Source organism: Somniosus microcephalus, chromosome 19 (assembly GCF_052327205.1).
Source record: "Somniosus microcephalus isolate GS21.2 chromosome 19, FLI_Smic_1.0, whole genome shotgun sequence".
NCBI lineage: Eukaryota > Metazoa > Chordata > Chondrichthyes > Squaliformes > Somniosidae > Somniosus > Somniosus microcephalus.
In genome coordinates this window covers 64492210-64510357 of record NC_141005.1, presented here as the reverse complement: position 1 = coordinate 64510357, position 18148 = coordinate 64492210, and the positions used below count along the sequence as shown (strand labels likewise).

At 43.1% G+C, this 18148-nt stretch overlaps 1 protein-coding gene across 1 annotated transcript in view; it reads right to left on the bottom strand.

The window, feature by feature from the left end:
• lztr1 (leucine zipper like post translational regulator 1) overlaps positions 1-18148 on the bottom strand; it is an 82377-nt gene that overhangs the window by 40917 nt on the left and 23312 nt on the right. The window contains exons 8-10 of the mRNA XM_085961919.1: positions 12866-13005; positions 7301-7502; positions 5487-5531 (exon numbers count right to left, since the gene is read on the bottom strand). Coding sequence (XP_085818045.1) covers positions 5487-5531; positions 7301-7502; positions 12866-13005 — 387 coding nt within the window. The remainder of the gene's footprint in view (positions 1-5486; positions 5532-7300; positions 7503-12865; positions 13006-18148) is intronic.

Genomic DNA, 18148 nt, shown 5'->3' with positions numbered 1-18148 from the left:
GACGAGGGAACTAGATGTAATATCTCCAGGTTTGCAGACGACACAAAGCTGGGTGGGCGTCTGTGCTGTGAGGAGGATGCAGAGAAACTCCAGTACGATTTGGACAGGTTGGGTGATTGGGCAGATGCATGGCAGATGCAGTATAATGTGGATAAATGCGAGGTTATCCACTTTGGTGGCAAAAAACAGGAAGGCAGATTATTATCTGAACGGCAATAGATTGGGAAAAGGGGAAGTGCAATGAGACCTGGGTGTCCTTGTGCACCAGTCGCTGAAGGTAAGCATGCAGGTGCACCAGGCGGTTAAGAAGGCAAATGGTATACTAGCCTTCATAGCGAGAGGATTCGAGTACAGGAACAAGGATGTTTTGCTGCAGTTGTACAGGGCCTTGGTGAGACCACACCTTGAGTATTGTGTGCAGTTTTGGTCGCCTTATCTGAGGAAGGATGTTCTTGCCATGGAGGGAGTGCAGCGAAGATTCACCAGACTGATACCTGGGATGGCAGGAATGACGTATGAAGAGAGATTGGGTCGATTAGGCTTATATTCGCTAGAGTTTAGAAGAATGAGAGGGGATCTCATTGAAACTTATAAAATTCTAACAGGACTAGACAGACTAGATGCAGGAAGGCTGTTCCCGATGGCGGGGGGGGGGGGCGGTCCAGAACCAGGGGTCACAGTCTAAGGATAAGGGGCAAGCCATTTAGGATTGAAATGAGGAGGAATTTCTTCACCCAGAGAGTGGTGAACCCGTGGAATTCTCTACCACAGAAGACAGTTGAGGTCAATTCATTAAATATATTCAAGAAGGAGTTAGATATATTTCTTAAGGCTAAAGGGATCAAGGGATATGGGGAGAAGGCAGGAACAGGGTACTGAATTTGGACGATCGGCCATGATCTCATTGAATGGCGGAGCAGGCTCGAGGGGCCGAATGGCCTACTCCTGCTCCTATCTTCTATGTTGCTATGGCAAGGGAAAACGCAGGAACAGAAATGGAGACAAGCTGGTGAGTCACCTTAGATTTGTATTCCGCACTTCCTCAAAATTCAGACAGGCAAAGAACTTTGGAACAAATAACCTGCGTGTCCATTTTCTCAACTATGGAAGCCACGTGACCCACAAGAGAGAAAATAAAATAATGAAAAGATATATGTGTACACATTTTAGTAATGGAGTAAAAACGCAATGATCTTCTGCGAGCAAAGCTTTGTTTCTTTTTATCCCACCAGGGCAACGGTCCATCTCTGTTGGTTTTATCCTCCTTTTAACTCATTCTCAATCTGCAAAAGTAGCGACTTATATCCATAATAATTATAATGATCTATTCTTACAAACCTGTGCACTTGCTGAGCTACAAGAATGTGATTTACTTTTTTATTCTGTTCTCCAATCCACAGCTGTTAAGGTTACACGTTGCAGCGAATGCAAACAAAAACAGGCACAGTCGCAATGGGTTGGAGCAACGTGGTATAAGGCCGTTAGCATCTGATCACAATTGCCTGCCCAAGTATTGATCTCAACCGGCTTTTGTTCGGAGACTTAGCATTTGCCCAGAACGATTGAGAGAAAATGTGGGCGATAGCATCACTTCAGATTGCTTTTGCTCTACATTGGTAGGTAAATTTCAAAGCAGCATTATCGCAGGTCTGTCTGCCCTCTCACCCAGGAAATTATTTACAGCCCCAGGATATCAAAAAGGGAAGAAAAAAAATGGCATTATTTTTTAATCTGTCGAATTTGCTCCGACAGTAGCTGAACCTTTATGCTTGCTTAGCTAAACTACCAAGCACAGCATCCAACAACGCCTCAGGTGTGCTCGAGTCAAAACCTTTGCCCATTATGGCATGGAAGCTGCACAATGCTGAAACATGGATTACTCCTCGTGATGTGAATGCAGTACTAGTTTCCTGCCATTGGATAGTGCTAGCAAGCTTCATACTGAACGTTGAGGGGCTGTTATTATGAATCACCTCCACAGATAAGTACTGAACAGTATTACAATTGCGCTCTGGAGAACAACTAGCCTTTCTTTAAGGGATTGAACGTATAACCCACTGATGTACAGCTAGCTCATTTAATCCCACATGGACTGTACACTTGATCTTAACCAAAACAACGGAGACTAGATCATCTTCACTAACACAACCAATAATTTTACCCTTTCACTTCCAACTGTCATGCGGGGGAGGGAATGTGGGGAATGAAACAGAAAGTTGAGCATACCCAAGCATGATTAGTTTTATGTCCTAGTCAAGTTCACTTTACTTTGATAAGGGTATCTCATTCCTAGAAAAAGTCCAACAGGCTTCTAACGTCTCAGTTAAACAGAATGGCTGTTCAACGATACCAGACAACAAACTAGAAGCACTTATCCATTTAGAATTGTTTTCCCCCTTCAAGCCCCCGTGCAACAGCATCATGAAGCACCCCTCAGCCCAGAGGCCAGGCAGCAGATTGTATCCCACGCTGATTTTGTTTTCTTTCTCATTGTGGACGCAGAGGCATCAGGTGACTCAAAAAGAAAGCATTGCGAGATGCAGCAGCACTCGACTGCCCCTGATGTGACCATCGTCCTGTGGGAAAGCATCTAGCATCTACCCTCAATCTCCCACGAAAGCAGAGTTAAGGTCAGAAATTCAGCACGTAGAGAATGAAAGATGTTGTCCTGTTCCCCACCACTCCACGGTAAACATGTTCGCACTCCATTGGGCTGCAGCACCATCCTGCCTGTATAAAATTATTTGTTATATGGAAACTTTCAAGCAAAATCAGAGTAATATGCAAATACCTGTCTAAAATATGTAAACCATACCCCCCCACCACCACCCAGATACTATGGCAGATCAGGAAAATGACCAGAAACCAAAGATAAAAATGAGAGGGAAGCAAGAGGATATTATATAGAACAGGTAGAGAAATGAAGCGGGGAGGAGATAAAGATGAAGACAAGAAAAGCTCCAAGTAACAAATATGCAGCCCTTATTCCTAGCTTGCTGCATACCAGTGAAATTATATTACTGTTTATATATACACACACACATTTGACAGTTTGCAGTTCAAATACCCTGGATTGAAAGCAAAATTGCCAGAGGTAACCCAATAGTGTAAACAATCTGGCACCAGTGCTGTCAAGAGGTACTGAATCTTTCCCCAGGAGGTAGTTTTCCTGGGTGACAAGGCAAAGTGTCGTTGGCAGCACTTGCTCCTGGTCCTCCATCTTAATCCTGGTATCAGTCATTTCTGAGCAAATGTACATGTGCAAACATTGTACATGTTCAGTCATTCAATTAAACAGTGTTAAGATAACTGCAAAGAGAAGGAGAGCAGTCAGGCGAAAGCAGAGGTCCTTTAAAGCAGTACTGGAAGCCAAGTGTTGCATTTTATCCAGGATGCATACTCCAGATCGAAGATCCAGTACAGCGTAGATGACAGACCCACTGAACCCATCTCTCTTAAAAGACGAATAATGCAGAGATGCCTTACTGCCACCCATCCTATTCAATTATGTTGACTTGCATCATATACAGTGCTGCTGGCACCCTACTCACCATCTTCAGCAATGAGCTAATTGGTAGAATATTACTGCCCCAAATGCAGCATTATAGCATTGTACGGCTCAACAGGAGATCTCAAGGTATTGATTGGAAAATTCAAGGGGTATCTGTCCCAATTCCGTATCAGTAACTGGTGAATGGCAACTTCAGCCTGGACTTAGTCTCCGAAGACCAAGTGGAACAGGGATGATATATGCTTAGGTCTTTCTGCAATTACAGCAAAATCCCAATAGAGGTTAAGCTCAAGATTTATTAAGACTAGTCTCCAAACAGATGGTTCAGAACTTATGAGCATGCAATGTAAAGGATTTCTCTGACCCACGTGCCAGGTCCAGGACGAAGCTGCAAGGTGGATTTGTGGCAAAAGGGGGAAGCGGTTTCAGGGGATATTAATGACCCATTAATTACTTCTGTCGTTCCATTATGGAAGTTACAAATTCATCAGAAATCAGTGTTGCTAACAGCTGGGGCAGTTGTCCGAGGTTTTGTAAAGTGAAGCTTTAATGCGTCAAAACAAGTAAATCAAATCTGAATGAATCATATTAGCACAGCAATGTTATTCCCAGAGATGGTCATAAAGCAGTTTGTTCAGCCTCAACATTTAGAGTAAAATGTTATGAAACCCATTACTAACTGTTGTCTTTGGCAGCTACATTTAGAGATTAACCTTGAACTGTGTGAGAAGACAATGATAAGCTAAAAAAACAATGTCTTGCAAGTTTGAGTCTTCCTGCTTCTACTTTAGATGCTTAAAATAAGCTAGTGTAGATCTACAACAGGGAAAATGCCATACCATTGAAATCTGCATTATAACTTAATCACTGCAATGATTGAATGTACCCATATTTGCATGGAGAACACCACAAGAGTAACTGGACTGTTGCCTTCTTGTGCAATGCCTCAGGAGGTCCACCTGTTATATATTAAACATGCCGAAATATCCCCATTTCAGATTGCATTGAAATCCCTGTGTCAAGACTCGGTCTATGGAAAAAATCGATCCCTGCAGTACTGACGACACCTATTTGTGGTCTGTGACTGGGGTTTCCAAAGTCATTGCGTGTTCCACCTCGGCTTTTGCTTTTGAGCTAACGTTACTGTGACAGGCTCCCTAGCTCAAGTTCTGATACAGAGGTATCTTTAACTTACCAGAACAGAAACATTAAATGCAGTAAAAAAAAAAGCAGACAAACGCATTGTAGCAATAAACATTTTGGCCTCAAGTGCGGAAATAGATCACATCTTTTTGACGCAAACACCCTGAATCATTGCCTGCTTGTATCCCCCCCCACATGCACCTTCAGTTTCCCTCCTCCAATTGGCACACCGTGCCAAACTCTGCATGTTCCTAAAAACACTGAAGTCACTTATAAAAAGTGTCAGACTCATTAATAGTCTGGCAGAATAACACTGCATTGGCCTCACCACAATACAGCAACTGATGGAAGAAATCATTATCTTAAACCCAAAGGCTCTGAAGAAACATTTTGTACTGTGACTAAATGCTGTACCCGACTTAATGCCAAAACAAACAAATTTGCAAGACTGCTGTCTCTCCACTTACAAGGGAAGGTGCATTGTTAATGAGAGTGGTAACACGAAACAATGACTTTAAAGCTCTGTATACTGTACAGATAATAGCTTCTCTTCCTCTTCCAGAGGAAATACCGGGTGAAAAGACGACAATACTTGCACCTGAGTGAATAAAGAAGCTTCCTTAACCCATGGGAAACAGGTAATATATTATGAAAAGTCGAACCTTTCACACTGTACTGGTTTAAATCTTGGGGCACTTTGCAAACTGGTCGTACACAATAACTCCCCTCCCCCCACAAACCTTGCATTAATTTCCTTAGAAACTATGAGTCAACTCCACAAATTTAGTGTTGTACACATACAAGTGTAGCACTGATAGAATAAGCAACTTACCATAAAATCTGGATCATAAGTTGCCTCTGTGTACAAGTTGCTCCCCTAGATTTTGAAGATAGTAAAACATACATGAATGCGAGACTGATACACTGGAATATTATGGCACATAAAAAAATGGCATGAGATACAGGAACATATTAGATAGAATATTACAGATAGATAAAATGGGAGGAGAGTCGTGTGGACTATAAACACCAGCACAGAATAGCTGGCCTGTTTCTGTGCTGTATATTCTATGAAGTTTTATGTAATATTATGATCAGCTGTTTTCCAATACAAGGCTGTAGAAAGTTGTTTTTTTACTGCAATTCACATCTTTTCAGCCTTGTAACACAACACACACAAGTGCTCAGACTTCCGATCACAGCGAAGAGTTTCTACTTTACAGAACAAAGGAAACATTCTGCTGAGCGGAACGCTGTGTGATGTTCAGTTTTGCTGTTTCAACAATTACACCACTGAGTGGTGTGCTGTGAAATTGAGATGGAGAAGACCCTGGGCCCATCATGAGCGTGCTGAAAGTCCCAAAATAACATTCAAATTAAAGAACACCGGTAAATGCTGGAAACACACCGGTCAACCACCAACTGCAAAGAGAAAAACAGGTTGTGACGTTTCGGGTGTCCACCTGTCCTCTGATGAAAGGCACACACCTGAAAGGTCGTGAGCTGTCTTTTCTCTTCATGGATGTCAACTACTTGTGTACTTCCTGCATTTTCTGTTTTTATCCCAAAATAACAATCTTGTTTGGTCCATTTGCACAATTCTCACTCTCCTCCACTAACTTGGCCAGTCAGATAGGAGAAATCCCCCTCACTTACACACTCAGTAAAGCATTTTGAAACAAAACATTCCTACTGAACATGTAACTGCAAGCACTTTCTATCGACCAATATAGTCAGGCACACGTGAAATATGCATTTCAAGAGTAAATTACATCCCCTTTAGTAACACGGAGGAGTGTTTGGTATCTGTACTGTGTCATACTTGTATAGATGTGAACAATTGTTTGGGTCAGGAAAACATGAAATTATTTAGAAGCTGGGATACATTTTTACATGCGTGAAGAACAGACTTTTGAGAGGGGGAAATAAATGAAGGGTCGTTTTCATATGTTAAATACAAAAGTAATCTTTGGAAAACAAAATGTTCTTTGCGCAGATGTGTGTTCTGAAATATACAAGACAAAATTTCCACTGCTACATTAAAATACATCACTGCCAGTATGTTCTGGTATAACATGGAATCCAAGAAGCGATACTGTGTGTGAGGTTCAAACAATGCATTGGTCGTTTACAAATGTACCTATCAAGATAACTCAATTTAGGTCCTGTGCTCCTCATTTGCAAAATGAGAATATCCTTTAGCTACAAATAACTTAGGCAACCAGAGAACTGAACAGAGCATGTGGTGGGAAATTGTACTGCAAAACCAACACCAAAGCACAAACATTCATGCATCTTACTGTATCTTTTGGTAATCAGCATGCAGCGAAGGCATGAAAGCAACCAATGGCAAGAAGAACGAACTCAACACTGACCATGGGTAGGGGAGGCGAGTTAAGGGAGGGGGACAGATAGGGGAAGGAGGGATTCCATATAAAGATCACTGCTATGAGAAGTCACACGGCATACCAGAGATCTTTCGAAGAGCATCTTTTGCAACTTAAAATTGCTCGAATTACCCATGGTTTGTAAAGAACAATTGAAAAAATGAGATCATGGTGTACCAATCAAAATATTTCAAAACACAATGAAAATGGGACAATTTCTTCTACATGTATTTTGAGTAGAGTACACAATTCAACTCACCTCACTGTCTGGGCTGGGCTGGATCACCTCCCATGTCTGAGAGTCCACATCGTAGCAATGTAGCTCATTCGGCAATGTGTTATCTGCAGCACCACCAAACACGTAGAGATGTCGGTCAAATGCCACCATGGTGTGACCATACCGCCTTTGAGGTGGGGGAGGGGAGCCTCGGAGTAAGTGCTCAGTGGGAATTCTTGCCCAGCTGCATAAGAACGCAAAACAAATTTAAATTATTTGCAATTAATAACAACTAAAAAAATCTAAGTACCACAGGTTATATCAGTCATGATGCAACTTCAAGCCAACAAATTCCCCCAGTGATTTTATTTTATTGAGTGTATGCCACCTTAAGGGGTAAGGAAAGTCTAGAGTACTTTTGTTCAAAATACTCCAATGTGCATTTAAAAATATTCTACTTTTAAAGAAAGCTCACTTGCTTATCTAAAAAAGACCTCGGGGGTGATTTTCGCCAGCTCGTTTAGATGTTAAAGACCCTCCGAGGTAGTCAAGATGGAGTCTTGAGCCGAAAGACCGGTTTAGCCTGCGTTTAGTGCAAGACGCCATCTTGGTGAAGGAGTTGAAGCTTGTGCTCGGAACGACAGTCCGGGGGATCGTTAACGGGCTGATCGCCACTTAAATTGCCCGCTAGCGCTCAATAATGAGGCTGCACGACATTTTGGTGGTTAGCGCTTGACCCAACGTGCTCTCCTAGCAGCGACCAGCTGATTGGGTGCAAACAAGTCGTTGCTGAGGATTTCGAGCGCTACTTAAAAGTATATCACCTTTTACCATTCACTTAATGCTGGAGGTTTGAAGAGGACTTTTGAAACACATCGGGAGGCTTTCTGGGACACTGTCAAAACTTCACTAACACTTGATCAACATTTATCCCAGAAATTCTGATGAAGTCACTGAAACCACATTGGTGAACCAGTTGGGTTTTTACGACAATCCGATTGCTTCATGGGCACTTTTACTTATACCAGCTTTTTATTTCCAGATTTTCAAAACTGAAATCAAATTCTCAAACTACCATGGTGGGATTTGAACTCATGTTCTCTTGATTATTAGTCCAGGCCTCTGGATTACTAGTCTGGTAACATCATAATTGAAAATAACAAGAGCCATTTGCACATACTGGATGAAGCCATCAATGTGTTGAGCAGAACTTCTTGCCATTAATAAATAATGGAGGTATATTACTCAGCAGAGTGACAATAAAAATGCAGAGGGACAATAAAAATGCAGAGGGTGATTAATAGGAACATAAAATAACATCGAAAACTGACAGCTACAATGGCACAGCAGGTCAGACAGGAACGAAAAACCTTGCTTCCCTGCATTTCATGTTCATTGCTGCGAACAATCTGAATTAGGAATGATTGTGGAAGTACTGTACTTTGCCAAAACACTTTGGACCAAGAGTACTATCTTCATCTGCACCAACATCTTCAGGTTTTTTTTTTTAAGCTCCTATCCCTAGAAACAAGATATTTGTCTTAATGTGGTATTGCTATTGTGCCTGGACAGGTATGGAGAGACAGTACACGGTGTACCACTTTGTATGAGGGGAGGTGCAGCAGTTTACAGATCGTATGATCTGCAGTCCCATTCACGCCACCAAATCTGTAGGGAGCTTGGCATCATACATTGTAAATGGGAGCAATAGGGAGGATAGGCCTACAACGAGACTCGATGTGAACAGGAAGGCAGACTTGCTGTGTGGTCACTGATCACTTTATTCATCAGCTACGGTTCTCCTAACAAGGGAATCATCCATCATTGTTCTTAAGTATTGTGTGTGTGCTCCATCAGTTCACTTAAATGTAAAAGGCAAGTTCAGCAGAATGTACAGATGCAGCAAGAAAGGACCAGATAAACCTTCATATTTGTATTTCTCAGTTTGCTGTGCAGCTTTTTAAAACAAATAGCAAAGTAACATATTGTTCTGCATTGGCTATTTCCTTATATTTTGTGCAACTTATTTCTAAAACGGTTTCCTTTCTGCATTTTACCAAGCCTTTTGCAACCGCAGGATTACTTAATGGCCCAGAAATTCAGGTCTCCACGGGCGAGTACGCATGGGGTACTCAAGCCCAATGGAAGTGCCGGTTTCGTGCATGCGCAGGAAACCAGCACTTCCGTTCCCTTGAAAGAAGGGGTTCAGAGGTGGAACGCGTGTGCAGGAGAGGCAGCACATGCGCATCGAACTTACGTTTTTTTTTGCAGGTGTCTCCAGGAGTTACACTTTTACAAAGCAGTTGCAAGGCCTGCTTTTTACAAGGTAAGTGGCGAATTAATTAAAATTAAAACATTTTTTCCACAGGTTTATTATCTTTAAATACTTTAAAGAAGGTAAGTTTATTTTTAGCCCCGTTAGAAAATGTAATTAATTTTTTCAAAAATTTAAATTATTGTTTAAAATAGTTATTTCATGTAATTTATTGTTATTTTAAAAATGTGATTTAAAAAAAAAATTTATTTGAAGATTTAGTGATGTTTTGGGGCTTATAGTATTTATAGGTTTGACAGGTCTTCCTGTCAAACTTATGAATGAAGCATTCCCTGCTACCATTGGCGCTCCATGGCCCACGTGATCCCAGGGGATGCATCGAACTAACTGCGCCCCTGGGATACGCAAGCACTGCGCACCGGCAGTTGGAGGCGGCCCAGGATCGCTATTCCACGGGGGCTCACAGCTCAACGGCCGGCGCGCTGGGTAAGTGCAGGTCGGGGCCTTACACCCGCGGGAAGCCCCCGCCCCGAATTTCTGGGCCAATGGTCATAAATCACAAGTATCAATCTGCAGGTCAGTATCAGCAACCAGTTAAAGTCCCTTCAGCACTGAGCAGCATTAGGCACACCACCTTATTAATAAAATCAAAGTTAGACCATAATTAATTCCTTACCCTTTTGTTGGACTCGACTGGCTTTGTGTTTGCAATTAAAATTTGTGAGCCCTTTTGTAGAATAGCCACAAATAAGAACATTTGTTCTATCAAAGTAGAACCTTTTACTCTCCTGAACCACAGATAAATGTTCCAAAGAGCTCCAGCTTCCTGCCTTTCTGCCTGTGTTCTGGTAATGTTAATAACTTCAGTTACACTGCAACTCATGAGCATGGTAAGTGGTCCGGGGCACCTGGTCCGGGTCATCTTGCAATTAACGACACATTTCAGAGGGGAGGAGGAGAACTGGGACATTAGAAAGCTATTACTTTGTGGCACTGATGTGTACTGTAGTGAACACACTCTTGTTCACACTGGTACTGTGCAAACAGATATTCTGGTCTTTAAGGAACACACAATTTAGACTGCAGCTCACACACGAATCAATTCAATAGCGAGTAGGCAAAGGGCCTACATTAAGAAATGGACTGCCCTAGGAGACCCATCGTTTCAGCCTGTTCTTGCCCCACCGAACTTATCTCTTCCTATCTCGACTCTATCTTTGCTCCCCTTGTCCAGTCTCTTCCCACCTACATCCGCGACTCTTCTGACGCTCTCCGCCACTTTAACAGTTTCCAGGCCCCAACCGCCTCCTTTTCACCATGGACGTACAATCCCTCTACACCTCCATTCCCCACCAGGATGGCCTGAGGGCGCTCCGCTTCTTCCTTGAACAGAGGCCCAACCAATCCCCATCCACCACCACCCTCCTCCGCCTGGCTGAACTTGTTCTCACATTGAACAACTACTCCTTTGACTCCACTCATTTCCTCCAAAATAAAGGTGTTGCTATGGGGACCCGCATGGGTCCTAGCTATGCCTTCCTTTTCGTGGGATATGTGGAACATTCTTTGCTCCAGTCCTACTCGGGTCCCCTCCCTCACCTCTTTTTCCGGTACATTGATGACTGTATCGGTGCTGTTTCCTGCTCTCGTCCTGAACTAGACAATTTCATTCACTTTGCCTCCAATTTCCACCCTTCCCTCACCTTTAAATGGTCCATCTCCGACTCTTCCCTTCCTCGACTTCTCCGTCTCCATCTCTGGGGATAGGTTATTGACCAACATTCACTACAAGCCCACTGACTCCCACAGCTACCTGGACTACACTTCCTCCCACCCCGCCTCCTGTAAGGACTCTATTCCATTCTCCCAATTTCTCCGTCTCCGCCGCATCTGCTCCGATGATGCCACCTTCCACACCAGTGCTTCCGACATGTCTTCCTTTTTCCTCAACCGAGGATTCCCCTCTGCCGTGGCTGACACAGCCCTCGACCGGGTCCGTTCTATCTCCCACACTTCAGCCTTCGCCTCTGCCCCTCCCTCCCGGAACCACGATAGGGTTCCCCCTTGTCCTCACCTTTCACCCCACCAGCCTCCACATTCAACGGATCATCCTCTGCCATTTCTGCCACCTCCAACGTGATCCCACCAGCAAACGCATCTTTCCCTCCCCTTTCAGCATTCCGTAGGGACCGCTCCCTCCGAGATACCCTAGTCCACTCCTCTATCACCCCCAGCACCCCTTCCCCTTCGTCCGGCACCTTCCTGCCCATATACCTCCCCCCTTCCCACTGTCCAGGGCCCCAAACACCCCTTCCAGGTGAAACAGCGATTTACTTGTACTTCTTGCAATTTATTATACTGTATTCGCTGCTCACGATGTTGTCTCCTCTACATTGGGGAGACCAAACGCAGATTGGGTGACCGCTTTGCGGAACAGCTCCATTCAGTCCGTAAGGATGTCCCCGAGCTTCCGGTCGCCTGTCATTTTAATTCACCGCCCCATTCCCACTCAGACCGCACCGTCTGCGGCCTCTTGCATTGTTCCACGGAAGTTCACCGTAAACTCGAGAAACAGCACCTCATCTTCCGATTAGGCACTTTACAGCCTTCCGGACTCAATATCGAGTTCAACAACTTCAGATCATAACCTCGGCCCCTGTTATATTTTTATATTTTTTATCCACACTTTTGGTTTGTGACTTTTCCTTTTTTCCTCTCTCTCCCACACGGCAGCTGTCTGTCACTCTGCCAGCGCGTTTCACACTTCATCTAGAGACATTGTTTGTTGCTTTGCCTATCCTATTACGATCTCGTCTCACCTTGAATATCTCTTAATGTCTCTTCTTTCATCCCCTCCCCCATTTCCCAGCCCCAAAACTCCCTTTTGTTTCATTTCCTGCCTTTCCTCTCAGTTCTGTCGAAGGGTTTTGACCCGAAACGTTGACTCTATTTCTCTCTCCATGGATGTTGTCTGGTCTGCTGAGTTTTTCCAGCATTTTCTGTTATTAAGAAATGGACTCTTTACTCAGAAGTTATATCATACATTAATGTTGTTATGAAAGATCTTTTTTCTAAATATAATCACCATTCCTTATATTCAATAAAGACATTTTTACAGCTCCCAAGTGACCAGCATTGCAGTAAATGTGTTGCTGAGTAAGGCCGAGAACTTCTACATCAAGGTTTGATGAGAAAACAAGAGAGTTCCTCCCCTAAATCACATCTTTCCTGTCCCCAGTTTCCTTTCCTTAGGACCTCTGGCAATGTAATAACCATTTCACTAGTTTATTAAGGATAAGAGTGATTAGAAAGAATAATTATTGAGCACGTACACTTTTTCCTTGAATTCAAATTGAAAAAGATTATTGGTGATCTTTGCTCCGCTTTGTCCTGAGAAAACAAACATCTTGTCCTTGCAGACAGCCACAGGGAAGTTACAGCATGAAGGAGGGATCTCTCCACTCTGCTCAATCTAAAAAACAGACACAGCAGATTTTATGAGATTACAGCCTACTGAACTATTTTGCAAACCCAAATTCTTCTAGCACTGTAAACCTTTGCCTCTCTATTGGACTTTTTCCACTTTCCTCTTAAGGACTTTCAGGCAACCTACTCCAATTATAAAGGTAAACACTATTGCCTTCTTTACAAACTTGACGTGAGTAACCTGCCACCTCTGATTATTTTATTGGGGGTGGGGGTGCTGTTAACTATATCTTCTACAAGTTATGGATTTTCTTATTTTCCACCTTGAAGAAGTTCTGCTCTTCGTTAACTCTGTTTCTCTCTCCACGGATGCTGCATGGCCTGCTGAGTATTTCCAGCATTTTCTGTTGTTATTATGGGTTTTCTTATTTGATAAAAGGACATAGGCCTCAGTTGGCCACTGGGTCAAGGATATCCTCAATAACAAGAGTCTCCTTAGGAAGTTCCCATGGACCATGGAGCTGATTACCTCATTGATTACTCAATATTTTCAGCTCTGTACTGGATTCTCATGTACACCAGGCTGCTCTGCCAAGAAATGCTGGACTTGAATCCATTTGGTCAGTACACCTAGGTGGAAACCAATTCTTTACAATGAACTGACTGACCCACCTAACAAAGTCACAACTGGCACACAAACAGCACCTAAATAGACGCCACAGCAATCATCTCACCCAACTGGATAGATGGGATTTGGCTGTCCTAATAAGCCATCAGGTGTGCCCTCAAACACATTAAGGGAAATCACACTGAGGTGGTTTCTACTGCACTTGGAATAAAATGTTGTGGAAAAAGTGGGGGAAAAAACACTTTCCTTTAGTCTCAATCAAGGTCCTCAATCTCCGAGGAGAGGAAGAACTCCACCAATTCCACAGTAGTTTGATCCTCAGTTCCAATTGTAACAGGAGCTTGATTACTTGTGATGGGTTTGAATGAATCCCTTCCTTCATTATCAAGTCGTTTTCAGACTTGCTTATTTTCCTAACCTATATACAAAATGGAACACCAGTGCTAAGTAAGGAGGTTTCCTCTGCAAGATAATTATATCACTGTAGTGCTTTGAAGAGGACTTTTCCCATTGCCACTATAGTTATTGTACTAGCAGTTCATGCGAGTCCCGCATTGTGTATTGCCTCCCTAGTGCCAAGGTAAAGGACGTCACTGAGAGGGTGCAAAACATTGAGGGGGGGGGGGGGCGGGAAAGTAGAATAGCCAGAAGTCGTGGTCCACGCGGGAATCAATGACATAGGAAGAAAAAGGGTCGAGGTCCTGCAGGCAAAGTTTCAGGAGCTAGGGAGGAAGTTAAAAAGCAGGACCTAAGAAAGTTATTAATCTCTGGATTACTCCCAGTGCCATGCGATAGTGAATATAGGAATAGTAGGATAAAACCGGTTAACGCATGGCTGGAGACATGATGCAGGAAGAGGGCTTCTGGGGCAATGGGACCAGATCTGGGGCAGGAGGGACCTGTTCAAGATGGACAGGTTGCACCTCAACAGGGCTGGGATCAATGTCCTTGGAGGGAGGTTAACTAGTGCTGTGAGGAAGGGTTTAAATTAAATTAATTTGACAGGGGGGTGGGCACCAGGATGAGACATTTGAGAGGGGAAACAAGGTGCACAGAGGACTGGGAGACACGAGTGGCACTACAGTAAAGAATAGTTCAGAAATAGGAGGTATCAGACAGCGGCACTTTAAGATGGGTTTGGCGTGCATGTGCTGAAATGCACGTAGTTTGGTAAATAAGGTTGGTGAGCTGCAGGCACAAGTTGCCACATGGGACTATGATATCGTGGCAATAACAAGAGAACTGGCTCAAAAGAGGAGCGAATTGGAACGTAATATTCCTGGCTACACGGTATCCAGGAAAGATAGAGAAGGAAAAAAGGAGGTGAGGATGGCAGTATTGATCAAAGAAACTATTATAACACTGGAGAGGGATGGTGTGGTTGAGGCGTCAAAGACAAAATTTATTTGGTTAGAATTAAGGAACAATAGAGAAGCTATTACGCTACTGGGTGTATACTTTAGGCCACCAAATAGTGGGAAGGAGATAGAGGAGCAAATTTCAGAAAGATGCAAGAACTGTAGAGTAGTGATAAGCGGGGGGGACTTCAATTATCCTAATATAGATTGGGATAGTAACAGTGTAAAGGGCAAAGAAGGGGAGGAATTTGTGAAGTGTACAAGAGAACTTTCTTGATCAGTGTGTTTCTAGCCCAACGAGGAAGGAAAGAGTGATGGATCTAGTTCTGGGGAATGAAATGGGGCAAGTGGTGCATGTTTCAGTCGGGGAGCATTTGGGGAACAATGATCATAATATCAGGTTTAGAATAGTTATGGAGAAGGAACGAGACAATCAAGCTAATTAAACAAAAAGGAGGGGTAATTTCAGTGAGTTAAAAAGGGATCTGGCCTAGGTGGATTGGAATCAAAAGTTGGTAGGCAAAACAGTAATTGAACAATGGGAGGCCTTTAAAGAGATAGTTTGGGTACAGAGTAGTCATATTCCTACAAGGATGAAAGGAAGTGCATCCAAAGATATGGCTCCTTGTATGACTAAAGATATAGAGATTAAAATGAAACAGAAAAAAGGAGGCTTATGACAAATGTAAGGTTGATAAAACAGTAGAGAACCAAAATGAATGTAGAAAGTACAGAGGAGAACTAAAAAAAGGGAATAAGAGGTGCAAAGAGAGAGTATGAGAATCGATTAACATAAAAGAGAACCCAAAAGTCTTTTATAAACACATAAATAGTAAAAAGGTAATCAAAGAAAGGGTGGGGCCGATTAGGGACCAAAAAGGAGATCTTCTTATGGAGGCAGAGGGCATGGCTTAAGTACTGAATGAGTACTTTGCATCTGTCTTCACTAGAGAAGAGAATGCTGCCAATGTAGCAGTAAAGGTGCATTTTGGCAGTAGCGATATTGGATAGGATAAACATAGATAAAGAGGAGGTACTTAAAAGGTTGACCATGCTCAAAGTAGAAAAGTCACCGGTCCAGATGGGATGCATCCTAGGTTACTGAGGGAAGGGTGGAAATTGTGGCGGGTCTGGCCACAACCTTCCAATCCTCCTTGGATATTGGGGTGGTGCCACAGGATTGGAAATGTTACAACCCCGAGAGGGATAAACCCAGCACCTACAGGCCAGTCAGCCTAACTTTGGTGGTGGGGAAACTTTGAGAGACAAAAATCCGGGACAAAATTGCCACTTGGAAGAGTATGGGCTAATTAATTTAATTAATAGTTAACAGGCTAATTAATGAAAGTCAGCACGGATTTGTTAATGGCAAATCGTGTTTGACTAACTTGATTGAGCTCTTTGATGAAGTAACAGAGAGCGCTGATGAGGACAGTGCAGTTGATGCATATATGGACTTACAAAATGCATTTGACAAAGTACCACATAATAGACTGGTTTGCAAAATTAAAACCCATGGGATTAAAGGGACAGTGGCAGCGTGGATGCGAAATTAGCTAAGGAATCGAAAGCAGAGAGTAGTAGTAAACAGTTGCTTTTCAGACTGGAGGGAAGTATTAGGACCTCTGCGCTTTTTTGATATATATTATTGACCTGGACTGGGGTATACAGGGCATAGTTTCAAAGTTTGCAGATGACATGAAACTCAAATGTAATCAGAAATGAGGAGGATAGTAACAGACTTCAGGAGGACATAGACTGGTGAAATGGGCAAACACATGGCAGATGGAATTTAATGCAGAGAAGTGTGAATTGATGCATTTTTGTCAGAAGACTGAGGAGAGGCAATATAAACTAAATGGTACAATTTTAAAAGAGGTGCAGGAACAGAGAGACCTGGAGGTGTAGGTACACAAATCTTTGAAGGTGGCAGGACAAGTTAGGAAGGCCGTCAAAAAAGCATATGGGATCCTTGGCTTTATTAATAGAGGCATAGAGTACAAAAGCAAGGAAGTTATGCTAAACCTTCATAAAGCACTGGATAGGTCTCAGCTGGAGTATTGTGGCCAATTGTGGGCACCACTCTTTAGGAAGGATGTCAAGACCTCAGCGAGGGTGCAGAAGAGATTTACTAGAATGGTACCAGGAATGAGTGACTTCAGTTATGTGGAGAGACTCGAGAAGCTGTGGTTGTTCTTTTAGAGCAGAGAAGGTTAAGAGATTTGATAGAGGTGTTCAAATTCATGAACGGTTTGGATAGAGTAGATGAGGAGAAATTTTTCCCAGTGGCAGAAGGGTCAGTAACCAGAGGACACAGATTTAAAGTGATAGGTAAAAGAACTAGAGGCGACGACGCGAGGAATTTTATTATATAAACGCAGTTGAGTTGTGATCTGGAATGCACTGCCTGAAAGGGTGGTGGAAGCAGATTCAATAGTAACATTCAAATGGGAATTGGATAAATAATTGAAGGGAAAAAATTTACAGGACTATGGGAACAGATGAGTGGTGCTAATTGGATAGCTCTTTCAAAGACCCAGCTGAATGGCCCCCTTCTGTGCTGTATCATTCTATGATTCTAGTTGTTTTTCTTTTTATACCTAATGCTATTGTTATAGATTTCGGCTGGACTGTATGAATGTGTTCCCCAACAACGTTTGGACACAGTTTCTCTCAAGCCAGCTTGGTGGTTTTAGTGCTTGATAGCTAGGAAGTGAAAAAAACAAACAGGGTTTTGCAGCCTGTTGGAAAGTAAAAGATTGCAACTGTGGAGTGGATCAGGGTCCAGGTGATGCTCCCTGGGATTAAATGCACACTCTCAGCTAATACACGGAAAAGTGTCACATGGTAAAGGTACTCGAGAGCAGCTAGTGGAACCAAATGCCAACAAACATCTGCTTCTCCATGTGCGAGGGAGGGGAGGAAGTAATGTACAGGAAACTTTGTGCTATCTGGCACCGACGGGACCGAGCTGTTGCCGTCCCATCAAAACTGCCAGACAAACCAGCGCTAATGTTGAAACATACGGAGATTTTGAGCTCCGTATCTGGCAGCAAACCCTGTTGCTTAGCAACAGCTTCTAAACAGTCGGCTGTACCTTGCAAGCGTCTCTGTAGCTTAGTAACAGCTTCAGCGAGAGCTTGCAGAGCCTGACCGGTGAAAAAAAAGCAACGAAAAGGAAAAAAACCTAACGAAACGGCTCC